Source organism: Oncorhynchus clarkii, chromosome 17 (genome assembly GCF_045791955.1).
Source record: "Oncorhynchus clarkii lewisi isolate Uvic-CL-2024 chromosome 17, UVic_Ocla_1.0, whole genome shotgun sequence".
Taxonomy (NCBI): domain Eukaryota; kingdom Metazoa; phylum Chordata; class Actinopteri; order Salmoniformes; family Salmonidae; genus Oncorhynchus; species Oncorhynchus clarkii.
The window spans coordinates 37,386,211-37,409,530 of NC_092163.1; the positions used below are offsets into that span (position 1 = coordinate 37,386,211).

At 43.8% G+C, this 23,320-nt stretch overlaps 1 protein-coding gene and 1 long non-coding RNA gene across 2 annotated transcripts in view; one reads left to right on the plus strand and one right to left on the minus strand.

Annotated features, from left to right (window-relative positions):
* Positions 1–258: 258 nt before the first annotated feature.
* Positions 259–23,302, plus strand: LOC139370760 (uncharacterized). The gene is made up of 3 exons (XR_011627176.1): positions 259–326; positions 22,741–22,849; positions 23,111–23,302. It is a non-coding gene; the product is annotated as an uncharacterized lncRNA (long non-coding RNA).
* The window catches only part of LOC139370759 (evC complex member EVC-like), a 28,426-nt gene continuing 5,626 nt past the window's right edge, over positions 521–23,320 (minus strand). Inside the window, exons 5-20 of the mRNA XM_071110452.1 lie at positions 23,093–23,177; positions 22,729–22,827; positions 22,470–22,607; positions 21,954–22,115; positions 21,351–21,567; positions 15,908–16,056; positions 15,573–15,671; positions 15,267–15,479; positions 7,993–8,102; positions 7,526–7,739; positions 6,946–7,161; positions 6,428–6,563; positions 6,023–6,125; positions 5,527–5,653; positions 4,961–5,051; positions 521–2,965 (exon numbers count right to left, since the gene is read on the minus strand). Coding sequence (XP_070966553.1) covers positions 2,865–2,965; positions 4,961–5,051; positions 5,527–5,653; positions 6,023–6,125; positions 6,428–6,563; positions 6,946–7,161; positions 7,526–7,739; positions 7,993–8,102; positions 15,267–15,479; positions 15,573–15,671; positions 15,908–16,056; positions 21,351–21,567; positions 21,954–22,115; positions 22,470–22,607; positions 22,729–22,827; positions 23,093–23,177 — 2,260 coding nt within the window. The 3' untranslated portion in view covers positions 521–2,864. The remainder of the gene's footprint in view (positions 2,966–4,960; positions 5,052–5,526; positions 5,654–6,022; positions 6,126–6,427; positions 6,564–6,945; positions 7,162–7,525; positions 7,740–7,992; positions 8,103–15,266; positions 15,480–15,572; positions 15,672–15,907; positions 16,057–21,350; positions 21,568–21,953; positions 22,116–22,469; positions 22,608–22,728; positions 22,828–23,092; positions 23,178–23,320) is intronic.

The following is a 23,320-nucleotide window of genomic DNA, read 5'->3' on the forward strand; positions in this document are numbered from 1 at the left end:
ATAGAAATATGCTTAATCAGATTATTGAAATGTGGACAATAAACTTTGATATAACGTTATCTTGGGGTTATGTTCCTTCACTGCCTGTCATAGAATATCACAGGGTGGTATTAAGAGCGAGATTATATTTTAGAAAGCAGCGGAAGGTCTATAGTTCCCGAGAGGCTTGATTTTGCAGTGATCTCTGGGAGGTTAGAGAACCGTTGAGGATCCCATGGTCATTGTCCGGGAAACAAAAGTTGTTGTTTTTTGGTTCTGCTGGGAGTATGTTTAGAGAGCTGCGTCGTAGCTGTGGAGTCCTTGAAAAAGCAAATGGAATGGTTGTCGTGAGTACCTAAGATTTTCTTACGTTTTATATGGATTCTGTGAATATAGGAAAATATGCTAAGTTGTATGTGTGTATAATCGATTACTAGAGATTTGATAAAGTTGTCACGACTTCCGCCGAAGTTGTCTCCCCTGCCTGTTCGGGCGGTGCTCGGCGGTCGTCGTCACCGGCCTACTAGCCGCCACCGATCCCTTTTTTCGTTTTCTGTTTGTTTTGTCTTATTAGTTGCACCTGTGTCTATTTGTGTGTGCTTGATGGGCTTCCTTATTTAAAGTGCGTATACCCACCCTTGTTTTGAGCGGGATTATTCTTGTGTTACGTGTGTGTGTTCGTGTTCTAGACCTGGTGCCCTGTGTTTTGGGTTGGTCCATATATTTCCGCGCCCTGTGTTGTGGGCATTGCTTTTGTGGCAGATTAAAGTGCACTTCTTCCTGTGGAACTCTCTGCTCTCTGCGCCTGATTCTTCCTCACACACCTAGTCCCTCGTGACAAAAGTAATACTGGGAATATAATTAGGTACAATTTAAACCACCCATTCGTAGATGTACGTAGGTTTTGAGTTGGTATCTTTAATGGATAATTTGATAAAGATGAGGTTTAAGCATTATTAAACTGTCACGTTCTGACCATAGTTCTTGTGTGTTTTCCTTGTTTTAGTGTTGGTCAGGACGTGAGCTGGGTGGGCATTCTATGTTGTGTGTCTAGTTTGTCCATTTCTATGTATGGCCTGATATGGTTCTCAATCAGAGGCAGGTGTTAGTCATTGTCTCTGATTGGGAACCATATTTAGGTAGCTTTTTTTGTGTTTAGGTTGGTGGGTGATTGTTTCCTGTCTTTGTGTTCTCTGCACCAGATAGGACTGTTTCGGTTTTGCCACATTTGTTGTTTTGTAGTGTGTTCATGTGTTGAGTCGCTGTCATTAAATAACCATGGACACTTCTCACGCTGCGCTTTGGTCCTCTCCTTCCCAGGAAGAAAGTCGTTACAAACTGTCTACAAAGTCTGGGAAATTGTGTTCTAGAAACTGACAGTAGTGTGTCCACTTTTGGTTAACTTACCCTAACGATGTAACTTTAAAACGCTTATTGGATTTTCTCCAATAAGACAATGTACATTTGAAATTAAACTGCCCTTAAGGCCTGAAAATGTGTTTCATTTTTTTCTTCCCAGTATGAGAGGAGTTGCTGAATGTATTGAATAACCCTTTTTCCATAAAGCCTAGGGTATCCATCAAACTACGTATCATTGCGTGATTAATGTGATGCAGTGAAGTAATTGAAATACGTTGCATGAGAAAACATAATCTAGTTTTATTCAAAAGCGCAAATTCTATTTTCTAGTCAATGAATGTCGATTTAACTCTGACTGCTAATCTATTAATTTGGCATGTAAGAATCATCGGCGGAGTAATGCTTGGACCTTTAATTAGGGCTATTTTCTGGGAATTGCGTCGTTATTATGTGCCTGATTTTACGACGACAAACAATTATAAATCGGGTTATTTGCGGAGTTTCTTCGTCATTTCAATAGCATTGGGTATATGGTATTGACTACAATCTGGGTTTCTGATAGAGTATTCTGTTAACTATTGTAGATGTATGTGAGGATGGGCCTCTGGGAGATAACTCTGACTTGGGCCTCTGGGAGATAACTCTGACTTGTGTGATAAGTTTGTCTCCCCTCATTTGATAGTAAATAAATTGACCACCACAAGGGGTACAGGTTAGTCGAGGTAATTTGTACATGTAGGCCGGGTGACCATTTGGATCTAGACTTGGAGCTCTGGCACCGCTTGCTGTGCGGTAGCAGAGAGAACAGTCTATGACTTGGGTGACTGGAGTCGTTGAAATTTTTTGGGGCCTTCCTCTGACACCACCTAGTATATAAACTCAGCAAAAAAAGAAACGTCCCTTTATCAGGACCCTGTCTTTCAAAGATAGTTCGTAAAAATCCAAATAACTTCACAGATCTTCATTGTAAAGGGTTTAAACACTGTTTCCCATGCTTGTTCAATGAACCATAAACAATTAATTAACATTTTCCTGTGGAACGTTTGATAAGACACTAACAGCGTACAGACAGTAGGCAATTAAGGTCACAGTTATGAAAACTTAGAACACTAAAGAGCCCTTTCTACTGACTCTGAAAAACACCAAAGAAAGGTGCCCAGGGTCCCTGCTCATCTGTGTGAACGTGCCTTAGACATGCTGCAATCAACTGGCAAATCCTTTTCAATCCTTGTCATATGAAGATAAATTATAGATAAAACGAATCGGTGATCATTGGCCATTTGACATGGACTTTACACAAGTCGGAAAGTTGGAAATCGCAATTCCACAATGAGGGGTTTGGAAGGAATCGGTGGCTAACTGCAAGCGTTGCAAAGCAATCACTAGCCTGATTTCAGTGGACATAATGAGGATTAAAAGGGGTTATATTACATGTGAAAACAGCCCAAAATGCCCAGTACAACCCCCCCCCCCAACATAGTTGTGTTCCAATTGTCTACCCTAATCCTATAGTGTGACACTCCCTGTCATGAAAATAAAAGGGTTGGATTGGTGAGCAGAGTTTCGTGCTCCCGCCTCTCTCGCCTCTTCCACAATGTTGGATTCAATGTTGGACTCTCCTCCTCCCCTGTAAAAATGTGACATTGATGATGCAATTCATGTTCACAAACACTCTTATTTGAAAACTATCGTAGGATATTCATAATCATAAAATTAACAAGAAAACTGTGTGATAGCTTCTATTTTCAGTAGCAAATATAATGGGCTGTATACCAAGTATGCGTCCGAAATGGTACTACTGCACTACTTTGGCTCTGGTCAAAAGGAATGCATTATACTGGGGAAAGGGTGTCATTTCAAAGCCCTGGTCACTAGTAGAGATCGACCGATTAATCGGAGTGGCCGATTAATTAGTGCCGATTTCAAGTTTTCATAACAATCGTAAATCTGTATTTTTGGACACAATTTTTTTTTTTACACCTTTATTTAACAAGGCAAGTCAGTTAAGAACACATTCTTATTTTCAATGACTGCCTAGGAACGGTGGGTTAACTGCCTCGTTCAGAGGCAGAACAACAGATTTTTACCTTGTCAGCTCGGGGGATTCAATCTTGCAACCTTACAGTTAACTAGTCCAACGCTCTAACCACCTGCCTCTCATTACACTCCACGACGAGACTGCCTGTTACGCGAATGCAGTAAGCCAAAGTAAGTTGCTAGCTAGCATTAAACTTATCTTATAAAAAACAATCAATCAATCATAATCACTAGTTAACTACACATGGTTGATGATATTACTAGTTTATCTAGCATGTCCTGCGTTGCATATAATCGATGCGGTGTGTATCGTTGCTCCAATGTGTACCTAACCATAAACATCAATGCCTTTCTTAAAATCAATACACAGAAGTATATATTTAAAAAAAAAATGCATATTTAGCTAAAAGAAATCCAGGTTAGCAGGCAATATTAACCAGGTGAAATTGTGTCACTTCTCTTGCGTTCATTGCACGCAGAGTTAGTGTATATGCAACAGTTTGGGCCGCCTAATTTGCCAGAATTTTACGTAATTATGACATAACATTGAAGTTTGTGCAATGTAACAGGAATATTTAGACTTATGGATGCCACCCGTTAGACTGAAAATCACTGAAAATTTCACTGAAAGAATAAACGTCTTGTTTTCGAGATGATAGTTTCCGGATTCGACCATAGTTTCCGGATTCAACATGTTATCATGTTATAACTAAGTCTATGATTTGATACAGCAGTCTGACTGAGCGGTGGTAGACAGTAGCAGGCTCGTAAGCATTCATTCAAACAGCACTTTCGTGCTTTTGCCAGCAGCTGTTTATGACTTCAAGCCTATCAACTCCCGAGATTAGGCTCATGTAACCGATGTGAAATGGCTAGCTAGTTAGCGGGGTGCGCATTAATAGCGTTTCAAACGTCACTCGCTCTGAGACTTGGAGTGGTTGTTCCACTTGCTCTGCAAGGGCTGTGGCATTTGTGGAGCGATGGGTAACGCTGCTTCGAGGGTGGCTGTTGTCGTTGTGTTCCTGGTTCGAGCCCAGGTAGGAGCGAGGAGAGTGATGGAAGCTATACTGTTACACTGGCAATACTAAAGTGCCTATAAGAACATCCAATAGTCAAAGGTTAATGAAATACAAATGGTATAGAGAGAAATAGTCCTATAATAACTACAACCTAAAACTTCTTACCTGGGAATATTGAAGACTCATGTTAAAAGGAACCACCAGCTTTCATATGTTCTCATGTTCTGAGCAAGGAACTTAAACGTTAGCTTTCTTACATGGCAAATATTGCACTTTTACTTTCTTCTCCCACACTTTGTTTTTGCATTATTTAAACCAAATTGAACATGTTTCATTATTTATTTGAGGCTAAATTGATTTTATTGATGTATTATATTAAGTTGAAATAAGTGTTCATTCAGTATTGTTGTAATTGTCATTATTAGAAATAAATAAAAAGAATCGGGCGATTAATCGGTAGCGGCTTTTTTTGGTCCTCCAATAATCGGTCGACCTCTAGTCACTAGTACTATTACTACTAATACTGCTAGTGTGCCATTTCAGATACAGCCCTTGAAAATCCTTACCTATGATGTCATCCTCAGTGTTGAGCTCTTTGTCGGGTAATGGGATCCGAGCTAAGGCAGATAGTTTAGCTATGAAGGCCTCTTCTGCCTCCTGATGGAGCAAACACAGAAATACAATATACAAAATTAATACAAATGTATTTTTTATTTCATAAAATATTTATTAAAACAATCTTTAATATATAAATAATGAACAACAGGCATTATCCATGAATTTACTTATATTAGCTGAACAAACTATGTAGTGATATTTACACATAAGACTGAAGAAATGTTTGCCAACTCTCCCACGGATTCATGGAAGTTAAAACTAAACTATTCTCTGCTTTCACATCAAAATGATCATTTTATTTTACTAGGCAAGCCAGCTAAGAACAAATCCTTATTTTCAACAATGGTGGGTTAACTGCCTGTTCAGGGGCAGAACAACAGATTTGTACCTTGTCAGCTAAGGGATTTGAACTTGCAACCGTTCCGGTTGCTAGTCCACCACTCTAACCACTAGGCTACCCTGCTACCCTAACCGATGAACCGTTGTGAATTAGCATTTACAAGGTGGCTGTTACCTGTAACTGTCCTTTGATTCGCTCCATGGTTTGTTCCTGGGCTAACTTCCTTCTCCTCAGAGTTTCACATGCGACCTCCTGCTCCAAGTCATACTGTTCCAACATCCTCTTCTTCTGCAGTTCAACCCTATTAGCATGGTGGGTAGTGTACAATGAAAAAGAGTGAGCTCTTCTCTGTATAATACCATTACAATATTAGACATGGGTTCATATAGTATTTGTTTTCTTTCATACTTCAGCTGCACTTGATTGAGCCTGCCTGGCTCAAAACAACCAATGAAATAGTCACAAAAGTGCAAAACCCATCCATCTGACACTCCAGGCAGGCTCAATCAAACGCTCAATTTGAACCCAGGTTTGTACATACATCATTTGCTTTAGACAACTTTATGCCATGTTCATTAGTTGCCATGCCAAGTCATAGGAGAAAACGACAGGGAATCCAATGTATAGTATAAATAACAGTCAATTGGTTAGTAGAGAAAGTAAACAGTACCTCTGATGAAACTCGGTGGACATGGGCTTCCTCCCCCAGTTGGCCAGCTCCTTTAGCATGTCCTTGTTCATCTGAGAGCTGCTCTCTCGTCGTTCACACTCCTCTGGGGAGGGGACAGACACAATACCACAGTGATAGTTGTATTACTAACTTTGGCCCCTAATTCAATCAATTGAAGATTATGTGAAGGTTTGAGATAGCGTACAGCTCCCTGCAAAAAAACAATACACCAATCAATTGCAACATTGCACATAAACAGCCCACGATTCTGCCAGTAGAACCGAAAGACTTTCTAGTGTAGTTTTTCAGTGAACAGATTGTAAGGTACCTCACACATTCATAGTATCTGTAGTTTTACTATAGAATTAGCACTAACGGACCAAAATCGCCACCTGTTCATCTCACCTCTGGCCTTGTTAGGGTGTTGCTGCTGAAGGCACTTGGTTATGTCCTGGATCTGAGAGTAGTAGCTGGTGACCAGAGCACAGAGGGAATCCCGGGTCACGTACACACTCTCTGACGCTACCTCCGTCAACTGGCTCTACCCATACCCAAATAAATAACAATTAGAATAGATAGAAAATAGATAAAAAATGAGGGGGGGGCTATTTAAAAATAATACATAGGCCTAGGTCAGTGGATGCTGGTGAGGGGAGGATGGCTCATAATAGTGTCTGGAATAGAGTCAATGGAATGGTATCAAACGTGGTTTTCATGTGGTTGACACCATTCCATTGACTCCGTTCCAGACTTTACTATGAGCCGTCCTCCCCTCAGCCGCCTCCACTGGCATAGATCCACTATAATTTATACTTGGTTTTTGTCATAATCTAAAATTATCACATTAGCCCTAGTTTGCCCATGTCTGTCTTAGGGGGAAAGGCCTAGAGGTTGTTTATGAATGAGGCCAGTCGCTCCATTACCTTCCTGCCGTGGTCAAGCTGGGGCCTAGTGGGAGGGGCCTGGTCCATCTGCTGCCAGAGGCTCTGGCTGAGGGCGTGGCCCACCAGCTGCTGGGCGTTGGCCTGCAGGAGCTCCGCTCCCGTCTCTAGCTCTGACAGGAACTCCTGCTGGAAGCTGTGGCCAATCAGCAGTGTCTCCGGGCCCAGGTGCCTCTCGGCAACACTGGCACTGGATTCCTGTGGGCAGTCCAAGACACAGAGGGAGGTGATTGACAGACCACAGTGACAAGGTGACATATTGATAGTGTAAAAAAGAGCAGCTGTAGATGGAGCAAGAAGGACAGGTAGGGGTCTCTATATACTGTATTCCTTTTAAAGTAGTTTCTCTTCATTTCTAGGGGGAATCACAAGTGTGCACTTTTTTGGTTCTAGCTCTGCACAAACACTTGATTCAACTAATCAATGGTTTGGTGATTAGTTGATTAGTTGAATCAGGCATGTTTCTACTGGGCTGTAGCAAATGTCAAAACAAGCCTCATCTTCTCACTTTGTAGATTGTATAATAACATGTAATATAATGTTAGTGAATGTGTGACTGAACCTGCTGCTGGGCTTTGGGGAGCGTTGGTCTGACTGTGGTCTGGGTGTGGTCCTCTAGAGCCAGCAGGGCCCTGAAGTCACTCTGAGACAGCACCTTGAGCTTGGACAACCTCATCTCCTTCAAGACCCTCAGACAGAAGTGTCTGGCCACAAAGTGCCTCTGCACTGCCACCAGCAGGAGGTGCTGTTTCTTCTCAATCAACATCCCCACATGGCTGGGATAGAATAGGGATTGGTCGTTGGTTGAGTCAAATGTGTTAGTTCTGGGCTGGAACAAAAGCCTGCACATCCTATTTTTACAGTATCAGGCATGATAACCACTGTGCCACTTTAAACCATGCTTTTGCTTGTCAGATGTGCTAGAGTGTATAAAATGTTTACGATTGAAAATCAAATAGATTTCAGATCATATATGAAATACTGTATTTTTTTATGTATTTCCACCTGCCAGAGGTCCCCCTGCTTCACCTGTTAAGCATGTAGCTCTGTCTGACCACCATGCCTCTAAGGATCTTCAGCTGCTGTTCACCTAGGTGTCTGAGGCAGGCCAGCACCAGGGCCGCTTCCTCACACCATACCTAGAGCAGGACAAACATACAGAAATACAGTATTAAAAATGGGCGTAGTCATTAGCAAAACATTTCAAAACGGAAAGCAAAAACAATCGGTTGTAACTGGACCAGATCTAGTAATACTACCTCCACATTTCCTAAAGTTTTCTTCCATTTAGTGCCTAACGAATATGACCCAGGAGTGTAACCTGGCCCTTATCCAGAAGAGTGCAACGTTACAGAAGGTCCAGATAAAGATGCATTGAGTAGAACAGATATGATGTCTGTCATGTAGAATAGGGAATCGAGTCAGCTCTATTCATTACATTTTTGGGTCCGGCAGCATGTATACAGTATAGAGGTCGACCGATTAATCGGAATGGCCGATAAACTAGGGATAATCAAGTTTTCATAACATTTGGAAATCTGTATTTTTGGATACCGATTTTGCCGATTTTTAAACATTTTTTATTTATTATTATTATTTTTTTTACACCTTTATTTAATCTTTATTTAACTAGACAAGTCAGTTAAGAACAAATTCTTATTTTCAATGACTGCCTAGGAACGGTGGGTTAACTGCCTTGTTCAGGGGCAGAACGACATATTTTTACCATGTCAGCTCGGGGATTCAATCTTTCAACCTTACAGTTAACTAGTCCAACGCTCTAACCACCTGCCTCTCATTGCACTCCACGGGGAGCCTGCCTGTTACGCGAATGCAGTAAGCCAAAGTAAGTTGCTAGCTAGCATTAAATGTATCTTATAAAAAACAATCAATCAATCATAATCACTAGTTACACTAACTACACATGGTTGATGATATTCCTAGTTTATCTAGCGTGTCCTGCGTTGCATACAATCGATGCGGTGCGTATTCGTGAAAAAGGACTGTCCTTGCTCCAATGTGTACCTAACCATAAACATCAATGCCTTTCTTAAAATCAATACACAGAAGTATATATTTTTAAACCGGCATGTTTAGCTAAAATAAATCCAGGTTAGCAGGCAATATTAACCAGGTGAAATTGTGTCACTTGTCTTGGGTTCATTGCACGCAGTTAGGGTATATGCAACAGTTTGGGCCGCCTAATTTTCCAGAATTTTACGTAATTATGACATAACATTGAAGGTTGTGCAATGTAACAGGAATATTTAGACTTATGGATGCCACCCGTGTCATGTTGTGTCTTGTTTCTGTCCTTTCCTTTCACCCTGTCTCCCTCTGCTGGTCGTACTAGGTTACCGTTTCTGTCCCTCTTTCCCCCAGCTGTTCCTTGTCTTCTCTGACTACCTCATTTCACCCCTTTCCCACCTGTTCCCTTTTTCCCTCTGATTAGGTCCCTATATCTCTCTCTGTTTCTGCTCCTGTCTTTGTCGGATTCTTGTTTGTGTGTCTCATGCCTGAACCAGACTATCATCGTGTTTGCTGCAACCTTGTCCTGTCCTGTCGGAATCTACCTGTCCATCTGAGCCCACGTGTGTTCATCATTAAAGAAACTCTGTTTGTTAATTCGCTTTTGGGTCCTCATTCACGCACCTGACAGAAGAATCCGACCAAGAATGGACCCAGCGACTTCGGATCCTCTCCACTCAGCCGTCGAGATCCAGGGAGCGATGCTAGGCAGACACGAGCAGGAATTGTCTGCTGCTCGACATGCCGTTGAGACCCTGGCCACCCAAGTCTCCAACCTCACAGAACAGGTTCACCATCTCCGCCTCGATCCACCGGCCACTTCCAGGGCTTTCGAATCTCCGGAGCCCAGAATCAATAACCCGCCGTGTTACTCTGGGGAGCCCACTGAATGCCGCTCGTTCCTCACCCAGTGTGATATTGTGTTTTCTCTCCAGCCCAACACTTACTCCAGGAGCACTGCTCGTGTCGCCTACGTCATATCTCTCCTTACTGGACGGGCTCGTGAGTGGGGCACGGCAATCTGGGAGGCAAGGGCTGAGTGTACTAACCAGCATCAGGACTTTAAGGAGGAGATGATACGGGTTTTTGATCGATCTGTTTTTGGGGAGGAGGCTTCCAGGGCCCTGTCTTCCCTATGTCAAGGTAATCGATCCATAACAGACTACTCTATTGAGTTTCGCACTCTTGCTGCCTCCAGTGGCTGGAACGAGCCGGCTTTGCTCGCTCGTTTTCTGGAGGGTCTCCGCGCAGAGGTAAAGGATGAGATTCTCTCCCGGGAGGTTCCTTCCAGCGTGGATTCCTTGATTGAACTCGCTATTCGCATTGAGCGACGGGTTGATCTTCGTCACCGAGCTCGTGGAAAGGAGCTCGCGTTCTCCGTTGCCCCCCTCTCCGCATCACTACCATCTTCCTCTGCCGGCTCGGGTGCTGAGCCTATGCAGCTGGGAGGTATCCGCATCTCGACTAAGGAGAGGGAACGGAGAATCACCAACCGCCTCTGTCTCTATTGCGGTTCTGCTGGTCATTTTGTCACTTCATGTCCAGTAAAAGCCAGAGCTCATCAGTAAGCGGAGGGCTACTGGTGAGCGCTACTACTCCTGTCTCTCCTTCAAGATCCTGCACTACCTTGTCGGTCCATCTACGCTGGACCGGTTCGTCAGCTTCCTGCAGTGCCTTAATAGACTCTGGGGCGGAGGGCTGTTTTATGGACGAGACCTGGGCTCGGGAACATGACATTCCTCTCAGACAGTTAAGGGAGTCCACGGCCTTGTTCGCCCTGGATGGTAGTCCTCTCCCCAGGATTCAGCGTGAGACGCTACCTTTAACCCTCACTGTTTCTGGTAATCATAGCGAAACCATTTCTTTTTTAATTTTTCGTTCACCTTTTACACCTGTTGTTTTGGGCCATCCCTGGCTAGTTTGTCATAATCCTTCCATTAATTGGTCTAGTAATTCTATCCTCTCCTGGAACGTCTCTTGTCATGTGAAATGTTTAATGTCTGCTATCCCTCCTGTTTCCTCTGTCTCTTCTTCACAGGAGGAGCCTGGTGATTTGACAGGGGTGCCGGAGGAATATCACGATCTGCGCACGGTGTTCAGTCGGTCCAGGGCCACCTCTCTTCCTCCACACCGGTCGTATGATTGTAGTATTGATCTCCTTCCGGGAACCACTCCCCCCCGGGGTAGACTATACTCTCTGTCGGCTCCCGAACGTAAGGCTCTCGAAGATTATTTGTCTGTAGCTCTTGCCGCCGGTACCATAGTCCCCTCCTCCTCTCCCGCCGGAGCGGGGTTTTTTTTTGTTAAGAAGAAGGACGGGTCCCTGCGCCCCTGCATAGATTATCGAGGGCTGAATGACATAACAGTGAAGAATCGTTATCCGCTTCCTCTTATGTCTTCAGCCTTCGAGATCCTGCAGGGAGCCAGGTTTTTCACTAAGTTGGACCTTCGTAACGCTTACCATCTCGTGCGCATCAGGGAGGGGGACGAGTGGAAGACGGCGTTTAACACTCCGTTAGGGCACTTTGAATACCGGGTTCTTCCTTTCGGCCTCGCTAACGCTCCAGCTGTCTTTCAGGCATTAGTCAATGATGTCCTGAGAGACATGCTGAACATCTTTGTTTTCGTTTACCTTGACGATATCCTGATTTTTTCACCGTCACTCCAGATTCATGTTCAGCACGTTCGACGTGTCCTCCAGCGCCTTTTAGAGAATTGTCTTTTTGTGAAGGCTGAGAAGTGCACTTTTCATGCCTCCTCCGTCACATTTCTCGGTTCTGTTATTTCCGCTGAAGGCATTAAGATGGATCCCGCTAAGGTCCAAGCTGTCATTGATTGGCCCGTCCCTAAGTCACGCGTCGAGCTGCAGCGCTTTCTCGGCTTCGCGAACTTCTATCGTCGTTTCATCCGTAATTTCGGTCAGGTGGCAGCTCCTCTCACAGCCCTTACTTCTGTCAAGACGTGCTTTAAGTGGTCCGTTTCCGCCCAGGGAGCTTTTGATCTCCTCAAGAATCGTTTTACATCCGCTCCTATCCTTGTTACACCTGACGTCTCTAGACAGTTCGTTGTCGAGGTTGACGCGTCAGAGGTGGGCGTGGGAGCCATTCTTTCTCAGCGCTCCCTCTCTGACGACAAGGTCCACCCATGCGCGTATTTTTCTCATCGCCTGTCGCCGTCGGAACGTAACTATGATGTGGGAAACCGCGAACTGCTCGCCATCCGGTTAGCCCTAGGCGAATGGCGACAGTGGTTGGAGGGGGCGACCGTTCCTTTTGTCGTTTGGACTGACCATAGGAACCTTGAGTACATCCGTTCTGCCAAACGACTTAATGCGCGTCAGGCGCGTTGGGCGCTGTTTTTCGCTCGTTTCGAGTTCGTGATTTCTTATCGTCCGGGCTCTAAGAACACCAAGCCTGATGCTTTATCTCGTCTCTTCAGTTCTTCAGTAGCCTCCACTGACCCCGAGGGGATTCTCCCTGAGGGGCGTGTTGTCGGGTTGACTGTCTGGGGAATTGAGAGGCAGGTAAAGCAAGCGCTCACTCACACTCCGTCGCCGCGCGCTTGTCCTAGGAACCTTCTTTTCGTTCCCGTTCCTACTCGTCTGGCCGTTCTTCAGTGGGCTCACTCTGCCAAGTTAGCCGGCCACCCTGGCGTTCGGGGTACGCTTGCTTCCATTCGCCAGCGTTTTTGGTGGCCCACCCGGGAGCATGACACGCGTCGTTTCGTGGCTGCTTGTTCGGTCTGCGCGCAGACTAAGTCCGGTAACTCCCCTCCTGCCGGCCGTCTCAGGCCGCTTCCCATTCCCTCTCGACCGTGGTCTCACATCGCCTTAGATTTTGTCACCGGACTGCCTTCGTCAGCGGGGAAGACTGTTATTCTTACGGTTGTCGATAGGTTCTCTAAGGCGGCTCATTTCGTTCCCCTTGCTAAGCTTCCTTCTGCTAAAGAGACGGCACAAATCATCATCGAGAATGTTTTCAGAATTCATGGCCTTCCGTCAGACGTCGTTTCGGACAGAGGTCCGCAATTCACGTCTCAATTTTGGAGGGAGTTTTGCCGTTTGATTGGGGCTTCCGTCAGTCTCTCTTCCGGCTTTCACCCCCAGTCTAACGGTCAAGCAGAACGGGCCAATCAGACTATTGGTCGCATCTTACGCAGTCTTTCTTTTCGAAACCCTGCGTCTTGGTCAGAACAGCTCCCCTGGGCAGAATACGCCCACAACTCGCTTCCTTCGTCTGCGACCGGGCTATCTCCTTTTCAGAGTAGCCTCGGGTACCAGCCTCCGCTGTTCTCATCTCAGTTCGCCGAGTCCAGCGTCCCCTCCGCTCAGGCTTTTGTCCAACGTTGCGAGCGCACCTGGAAGAGGGTCAGGTCTGCACTTTGCCGTTATAGGACGCAGACTGTGAGGGCTGCTAATAAGCGTAGAACTAAGAGTCCTAGATATTGTCGCGGTCAGAGAGTTTGGCTCTCCACTCAGAACCTTCCCCTTAAGACGGCTTCTCGCAAGTTGACCCCGCGGTTCATTGGTCCGTTCCGTATTTCTCGGGTCATTAATCCTGTCGCAGTTCGACTTCTTCTTCCGCGATACCTTCGTCGCGTCCACCCGGTCTTCCATGTCTCCTGTATCAAGCCCGTTCTTCGCGCCCCCGCTCGTCTTTCCCCCCCCCCCCCCCCCCCCCCATCCTTGTCGAGGGCGCACCCATCTACAGGGTCCGTAGGATTTTGGACATGCGTCCTCGGGGCCGTGGTCACCAGTACCTCGTAGATTGGGAGGGGTACGGTCCTGAGGAGAGGAGTTGGGTTCCCTCTCGGGACGTGCTGGACCGTGCGCTGATCGAGGATTTCCTCCGTTGCCGCCAGGTTTCCTCCTCGAGTGCGCCAGGAGGCGCTCGGTGAGTGGGGGGGTACTGTCATGTTGTGTCTTGTTTCTGTCCTTTCCTTTCACCCTGTCTCCCTCTGCTGGTCGTACTAGGTTACCGTTTCTGTCCCTCTTTCCCCCAGCTGTTCCTTGTCTTCTCTGACTACCTCATTTCACCCCTTTCCCACCTGTTCCCTTTTTCCCTCTGATTAGGTCCCTATATCTCTCTCTGTTTCTGCTCCTGTCTTTGTCGGATTCTTGTTTGTGTGTCTCATGCCTGAACCAGACTATCATCGTGTTTGCTGCAACCTTGTCCTGTCCTGTCGGAATCTACCTGTCCATCTGAGCCAACGTGTGTTCATCATTAAAGAAACTCTGTTTGTTAATTCGCTTTTGGGTCCTCATTCACGCACCTGACAACCCGTTAGATAAAATACGGAACGGATCCGTATTTCACTGAAAGAATAAATATCTTGTTTTCGAGATGATAATTTCCGGATTCGACCATATTAATGACCTAAGGCTCGTATTTCTGTGTGTTGTTATGTTATAATTAAGTATATGATTTGATAGAGCAGTTTGACTGAGCGATGGTAGGCACCAGCAGGCTCGTAAGCATTCATTCAAACAGCACTTTCGTGCGTTTTGCCAGCAGCTCTTTGCTGTGCTTCAAGCATTGCGCTGTTTATGACTTCAAGCCCATCAACACCCGAGATTAGGCTGGTGTAACCGATGTGAAATGGCTAGCTAGTTAGCGGGGTGTGCGCTAATAGTGTTTCAAACGTCACTCAATCTGAGACTTGGAGTAGTTATTCCCCTTGCTCTGCATGGGTAACGCTGCTTCGAGGGTGGCTGTTGTCGTTGTGTTGCTGGATCGAGCCCAGGGAGGAGCGAGGAGAGGGACGGAAGCTATACTGTTACACTGGCAATACTAAAGTGCCTATAAGAACATCCAATAGTCAAAGGTATATGAAATACAAATGGTATAGAGAGAAATAGTCCTATAATTCCTATAATAACTACAACCTAAAACTTCTTAACTGGGAATATTGAAGACTCATGTTAAAAGGAACCACCAGCTTTCATATGTTCTCATGTTCTGAGCAAGGAACTTAAACGTTAGATTTCTTACATGGCACATATTGCACTTTTACTTTCTTCTCCAACACTTTGTTTTTGCATTATTTAAACCAAATTGAAGATGTTTCATTATTTATTTGAGGCTATATTGATTTTATTGATGTATTATATTAAGTTAAAATAAGTGTTCATTCAGTATTGTTGTAATTGTCATTATTACAAAAAAAAAAAAAAAAAAATCGGCCGATTAATCGATATCGGCTGTTTTTGGTCCTCCAATAATCCGTATCAGTATCGGCGTTGAAAAATCATAATCGGTCGACCTCTAATACAGTACCTGTCCATCTCGCTCCAATTGAGCCTGTACACCCTCCAGTTGCCGTTTGGTATTGGACTCTGCCTGCTGCAGCAGTGCAACCAGGTCACCATCTAGATCCAGCCATAGCCTCTGGCCTTGGTTTGTGGACAACTGGGGCTGAGCAGGGAGAGCAGATAGGAAGATGTCTTTGGCCAGCTCTCCCAGCTTCTTGGACCAGGTGGCATGATGCCTCTGGAGACACAAAAGCATGGGTTATTTTCTATTAGAAAATAAGTTGAATTAGCACTGCACAGATTTTGGTGAAATGCCATAATTACGACCTACCCTCCAAAGATCACACACTGCCTCTGCCACTCTCCCATCCTGCTGCAGCTCCAAGTCACTGCTCTGCTTCCTCTGCTTCAGAAGCAGCTCCTGATACACCTGGAGAAGAGAATTGAACTGCTAAACCGGAGCATAGATTTATAAGAAGCAATTAACAATGTAATGTAATGGGACTGGAAAACCATAATACACAGAGTTTGTACTTATCCAAATTTGATTTTATAGTGAAGTGAGTGAATAGAGAAGTAGTTTAGCAGTACCGCTACTACTACTATTGTTACGGCACTGGACACACGACAGGGAACGAATGAGCCTACTAAAAGAGAGATACTGACCTTCACAAATTCCTGTAGGTCGCTGTGCGTCTGTGCAGAATCCAGTACACGGCTTCTCTCCTTTGCTTGAGTTCTCAGGAGTTTATTTTTCTTGGAGTCGATCTTCTTGCACTTTTCATACACAATCTCCTTGGTCTTTATCCTGCATTCTGTATATATATTTTTTAATTACATGTAGTTTTGATTTATTGGCATCATTATATGTAAATTACAATGTTACTACACTAAGTTGTTGATTTAGCACAGAATTTGACCAGTTTTCTTTTAACACAATTCACTTAATTCTTCTGTGTGTCATGCCGCATTCCGCATTTATCATTTAGAGTTGAGTATTAAACTACATTACTACAAAATGTACTTATATCAGAATTAGAGGTCGACCGATTAATCTGAATGGCCGATTAATTAGGGCTGATTTCAAGTTTTCATAACAATCGGAAATCTGTATTTTTGGACACCGATTTTGACGATTTTTTTTTACACCTTTATTTAACTAGGCAAGTCAGTTAAGAACACATTCTTATTTTAATGACGGCCTAGGAACGGTGGGTTAACTGCCTCGTTCAGGGGCAGAACGACAGATTTTCACCTTGTCATCTCGGGGGATCCAATCTTGCAACCTTACAGTTAACTAGTCTAACGCAATAACGACCGTTGCACTCCACAAGGAGACTGGCTGCCTGTTACACGAATGCAGTAAGCCAAGGTAAGTTGCTAGCTAGCATTAAACTTATCTTATAAAAAACAATCAATCAATCATAATCACTAGTTAACTACACGTGGTAGATGATATTACTAGATATTATCTAGCGTGTCCTGCTTTGCGTATAATCTGACTGAGGCTGGTGTAACCGATGTGAAATGACTAGTTAGCGCGCGCTAGTAGCGTTTCAAACGTCACTCGCTCTGAGCCTTGGGGTGGTTTTTTCCCTTGCTCTGCATGGGTAACGCTGCTTTGAGGGTGGCTATTGACGATGTGTTCCTGGTTCGAGCCCAGGGAGGAGCGAGGAGAGGGACGGAAGCTATACTGTTACACTGGCAATACTAAAGTGCCTATAAGAACATCCAATAGTCAAAGGTTAATGAAATACAAATGGTATAGAGGGAAATAGTCCTATAATTCCTATAATAACTACAACCTAAAACTTCTTAGCTGGGAATATTGAAGACTCGTGTTAAAAGGAACCACCAGCTTTCATATGTTCTCATGTTCTGAGCAAGGAATTTAAAAGTTAGCTTTCTTACATTGCACATATTGCACTTTTACTTTCTTCTCCAACACTTTGTTTTTGCATGATTTAAACCAAATTGAACATGTTTCATTATTTATTTGAGGCTAAATTGATTTTATTGATGTATTACATTAAGTTAAAATAAGTGTTCATTCAGTATTGTTGTAATTGTCATTATTACAAATAAAAAAAAGTAAAAAATCGGCCAATTAATCGGTATCAGCATTTTTGGTCCTCCGATAATCGGTATCGGCATTGAAAAATCATAATTGGTCGACCTCTAATCAAAAAGGTATAACTATACAATTATATTTTATTGTCACCACAGTGTGGTTCGCATTGGTTATAACAGTGCACTCAAAGAATAATCAATATTAATTTGCTTGATTTACTCTTTTTGGTAATGGAGAAAGGGCACTGAACATTTTAAGAAGCCAGTTAATTTAAGATGAGGAACTAGGCCACATAATACTGAAATATTACCACCATATTCCTCAGGGGGGAAGTTCAGCAGGGTACTAGATAATTACACAACTTCCCAGTGGGCACAACTGGTTACAAAGACGTCATTATGACGTCATGTGCCAAATTGTGCCCTCTGGGTACTCATTTCACATAAAATAGAATGTTAATCTAGGTTCGTAAATTCACCCTGGCAATCTACTCCTGTATCAGAGCACTCTGGTTTGAGAGTGCCAGAGCCGGGAATAATTCATGAATTTACGAAAGACCTAGCACCATTGTTGCCAGTACAGTGGTTAACCCACTAGATAACATGAAAACAGTATAACCAGCTCTGCTAGTAAAATGGTCACAGTGAGGTGTTCTCTCATTTGTGTCTGAAAGTAGCTAGAAAGCAACATTAGCCAGTTAGCTTGACTGTCGTGGTAAGGTCAAAACGCATTGATCAACCCTACTCTTCGCCCCAAAAGAGAAACGCTCTGAATGATCTTCATTTAAGAATGACCCAGAGTGCACTCTGAGACACCGGGGGCAATTTAAGAACGCACTCCTAATGTCTATGATTTGACCTGATACTGAATTCAGGGAGGTCACTTTTGAACACAAACCAGATTCTTCGTTTCAGCGTTTGGCTATTTGCACGCGGCAGCAAGAATGTGTGTCAGGCCAATGGCGTGGTCTCTGACACAACATTTTAGAGGCTCTAGTATTTGCCGCAGAGACAACATTTTGCTATTTTAAAGCAAACTTCCTGCAATTCTACAAATTATGCCATGGGGCTGAGAGAAAATGTGCTGAGGGTAGGTAGCAACACATCTGCCATGCTGATCCTCAACACTGGAGCCCCTCAGGGGTGTGTGCTCAGTCCCCTCCTGTACTTCCTGTTCACCCATGACTGCATGGCCAGGCACGACTCCAACACCATCATTAAGTTTGCAGACGACACAACAGTGGTAGGCCTGATCACCGACAAAGACGAGACAGCCTAAACTAAGGAGATGATCGTGGACTACAGGAAAAGGAGGACTGAGCACGCCCCATTTTTATTGACAGGGCTGCAGTGGAGCAGATTGAGAGCTTCAAGTTCCTTGGTGTTCACATCACCAACAAACTGGAATGGTCCAACACACCAAGACAGTCAAAGCCTATTCCCCCTCAGGAAACTAAAAATATTTGGCATGGGTCCTCAGATCCTCAAAAGGTTCTACACCTGCAACATTGAGAGCATCCTGACTGGTTGCATCACTGCCTGCTCAGCCTCCGACCGCAAGGCACTACAGAGGGTAGTGCGTATGGCCCAGTACATCAGCAGCTGCCTGCCATCCAGGACCTCTACACCAGGTGGTGTCAGAGGAAGGCCCTAAATATTGTTAAAGACCCCAGCCACGCCAGTCATAGACTGTTCTCTCTACTACCGCATGGCAAGCGGTACCGGAGTGCCAAGTCTAGGACAAAAAGGCTTCTCAACAGTTTTTACCTCCAAGCCACTCCTGAACAGGTAATCAAATGGCTACCTGGAATATTTGCATTGTGTGCCCCCCCAACCCCTATTTTATGCTGCTGCTATTCTCTGTTTATCATATATGCATAGTCACTTTAACTATACATTCATGTACATACTAGCTCAATTGGTCCAACCAACCAGTCCCCCCGCACATTGGCTAACCGGGCTATCAGCATTGTGTCCCGCCACCCACCACCCGCCAACCCCTCTTTTACGCTGCTGCTAATCTCTGTTTATCATATATGCATAGTCACTTTAACCATATCTACATGTACGTACATACTACCTCAATCAGCCCGACTAACCGGTGCCTGTATATAGCCTTGCTACTGTTATAGCCTCGCTACTGTTTTTTCACTGTCTTTTTTACTGTTGTTTTTATTTCTTTACTTACCTATTGTTCACCTAATACCTTTTTTGCACTGTTGGTTAGAGCCTGTAAGTAAGCATTTCACTGTTAGCTCTACACCTGTTGTATTCGGTGCACGTGACAAATAAACGTTGATTTTATTTGATTTTTACAATGGCTTATGTCGTGTTCTTATGCTATTTGGGTGACTCAAACATTATAACAAAATCAATGGGGGCCCCATTCCATGACATATTTGGAATTTTAGATTCTCTCTGACGGTCTAGTTTTTATTTTGGTGGTTGTTAGTTCTCAAAGATGATCTTATTTAAAAATATATAACTCCGTTATCTTTCCTACATACTTTATATCTGGTTTTAGTAATTTAACCTGTTTGGAATAGGGGGCAGCACTTTCACGTTTGGATGAAAAGCGTGCCCAGAGTAAACTGCCTGCTACTCAGTCCCAGTTGCTAGTATATGCATATTATTAGTAGATTTGGATAGAAAATACTCTGAAGTTTCTAAAACTGTTTGAATGATGTCTGTGAGTATAACATAACTCATATGGCAGGCGAAAACCTGAGAAAAATCCAACCAGGAAGTGGGAAATCTGAGGTGGGTCAAATTGCACTTCCTAAGGCTTCCACTAGATGTCAACAGTCTTTAGAAACTTGTTTGATGCTTCTACTGTAAAGGAGGGGCTCATAAGGGCTCTTTGAGTCAGTGGTCTGGCAGAGTGCCACAAGCTTGTGACGCTCGTTCACGTGAGAGGTAGCTCGCGTTCCATTGCTTTTGACATGTTTCTACGGACTGTAACAGAAATGTTGGACTTTTCGTCTGGACCTAGTGCTCGCGCCTCATGAAGATGGATTACTGGGCTGAACGCGCTAACAACAAGGAGGAATTTGGACATAAATTATTAACTTTATCGAACAAATCAAACATTTATTGTGGAACTGGGATTCCTGGGAGTGCATTCTGATGAAGATCATCAAAGGTAAGTTAATATTTCTAATGCTATTTCTGACTAATGTTGACACCACAACATGGCGGATATTTCTTTGGCTGGTTTGGTCTCTGAACGCCGTACTCAGATTATTGTATGGTGTGCTTTTTCCGTAATTTTTTTTTGAAATCTGACACAGCGGTTGCATTAAGGAGAAGTTTATCTTTAATTCTGTGAATAACACTTGTATATTTTTATCAATGTTTATTATGAGTATTTCTGGGAATTGATGTGGCTCTCTGCAAAATCACCGGATGTTTGGGAAGCAAAACATTACTGAACATAACGCGCCAATGTAAACTGAGATTTTGTTATATAAATATGCACTTTATCGAACAAAACATACATGTATTGTGTAACATGATGTCCTACGAGTGTCATCTGATGAAGATCATCAAAGGTTAGTGATTAATTTTATCTTTATTTCTGCTTTTTGTGACTCCTCTCTTTGGCTGGAAAAAAGGCTGTGTGTTTTTGCAACTTGGCTCTGACTTGGCTGTAAAGCCTTTTTGAAATCGGACACGATGGGTAGATTAACAAGAAGTGTATCTTTCATTTGGTGTATTGCACTTGTTAATGTGTGAAAGTTACATATTTCTAAGGCGCTGCCTTTTCAGCGGAATGTTGTCGAGGGGTGCCGCTAGCGAAACCCATAGCCGTAAGAATTAAGTATATACTGAAAAAGTTTCACCATCCCAAAAAGTAATTTACTTTTTTTTTATTGAGTGGCGGCAAAGATTTATGAATATAGGGGAACACTACTTATAGATGATCTAAGAATGTAGGTGGTGTGTGTGTGTGCGTATGTGCATGTGTGTGTGTGTGTGCATGCGTCTGTGTATGTCCATGCTCGTGCATGCATGCATGTGCGTCTGCAACATGACTCACCTTCGCTGCAGTGCTGCAGCCCCTCGGTCAGGGCAGTCTGCAGCTCGCCCAGGGTCTTCTCCATGGTGGCGAATGTCAGGTGGCCGTCACTGGTCAGCTGCTCCAGGCCTCGGGCCACCAGGTCCTGTCTGAGGGACACCTCCTGCTGGAGCAGGGCCGGCTTGGCCTGCAGCACACCCCTCAGCTCCTCCCACCACAGCAGCTTCTCCTGGGTCCTCTGGGAGAGAGCCAGGGGAAAGAGAGAGATGGATGCAGGCCCTCATCAATAAATAGACCCTATCGGCCATGAAGATTAGATAGGTGTAGGAAGTATGACAATAATTCCTTCCTATAATTTTTTTATATGTTGCATTTTTATGTATTTTCTATGTTGTAAGTAAAAAATAAAAATAAATTATAGGAAGGAATTATTGTCATACTTCTTACACCTATCTAATCTTCACGTGTAATGCATCCATGTAGAACAGCGGCCATGCATGGAACCTCATTAAAGGTACAAAGGTTTGGGTGCAAATGGAGAAGTTCTGAAAAAGCCTTTACTTGTATGTAAAAAATAACTTCTTTGTCCTGTATCCTTAAATGTTTCTTGTTCTTATATCTCACCTTCATGTCTGCCGCCTGAGTCTCAGTTAGCTGGTTTTCGACCAATAGGAGACATTGGATAAGGGTGTGGATGACATCCTGGGCCTCATCTCTAGGGAGAACACTGGACCTGCCCAGGAGGCTTTGGCAGAAGGCCTCCACCTGCTTGCTAAAGCCCTTGGTCTGTGGAGATAGACATACTTCAAGTTTGTCCACAAACGTCCAAGTTTTTAAAGAAAACGTTTCCCCATAAACGTCTAAGATTTTTTCCATCAAACTGGCAATTGCATTGTCGGTGAAATCATGTTACTTTGCTAGAGCAGACAATATGGTTCAATGTTGGCGGTTCAAATTGTATAATGTGAATTACACACTATGTGGTTCAAAGGTTTGGTCGTGCTTTTTGATCGAGTCGACTTGGTTACCATTTGAAGCGCGTACCATTTGAAGCGCGTACCATTTGAAGCGCGTACCATTTGAAACGCGTACCATTTGAAGCGCGTACCATTTGAAGCGCGTACCATTTGAAGCACGTACCATTTGAAGCGCGTGCTCCAGTAGATCTTTCTGAGTTCTTTCAATCTCCTCCAGGGTACAAGGATCTGAACTTAGATCTTTGTTTCTCTCACAGGAAAACAGGCTGGCTGACAGTTCTTTCTTTAATAAACCCAGTTCCTACAAAGAGATGAGAAAATCAATAAAGATCAGAATCCTTACTTGAGAATTTAAAAGCAGGTTTGTGGGAAATCATGTTACGCATGCACATCTCATGCTAGGATTTGGATTAAGATTGCACCTTTTCTTGCAGGAGAAGAACACTGGTGAAAAAAGCTGAATTTGTTTTATCCTTGGGAAAACGACCGCTGAGTATAATTCTGAGAATTTGGAGAAAGAGCTACAACAAGGAAATGGGAGAGGTAAGGGAGATATCTTCTTGAGATTTGGACCCACCAATATGTTACACAACATTTAAGCAAACTAGTACAGTTGTCATATTATCAATGGAAATGTTCTTAAAAACAAACATATAGTATTTAAAGTCTTGATAATGCAATATGAGATAATAGGCAATATAAGTGCATTCATAATGCATTAATTGGCTCATGGAATGTGCTACCCAATTGTTTGCTACTGTGTGGTGAAAGAAAGAGGTCACCCACCACACATTTCTCTTCCAGGACCTGTGAACAGTGTATCTGCACGTCCTGCAGAGCCAGACAATACAGGCTGATCCTGCCCTCAAAACTACAGTGGTAACAGAATTACATTAGAAACACAGCTTGCATCTACAGTACAGAACAGTAAAGGGAGACTCAGCAATATGACATCCTCATGCACAGACAAATAATAGTAGTGTTCTATGGTGAAGCAAGCACTTTAATGAACTG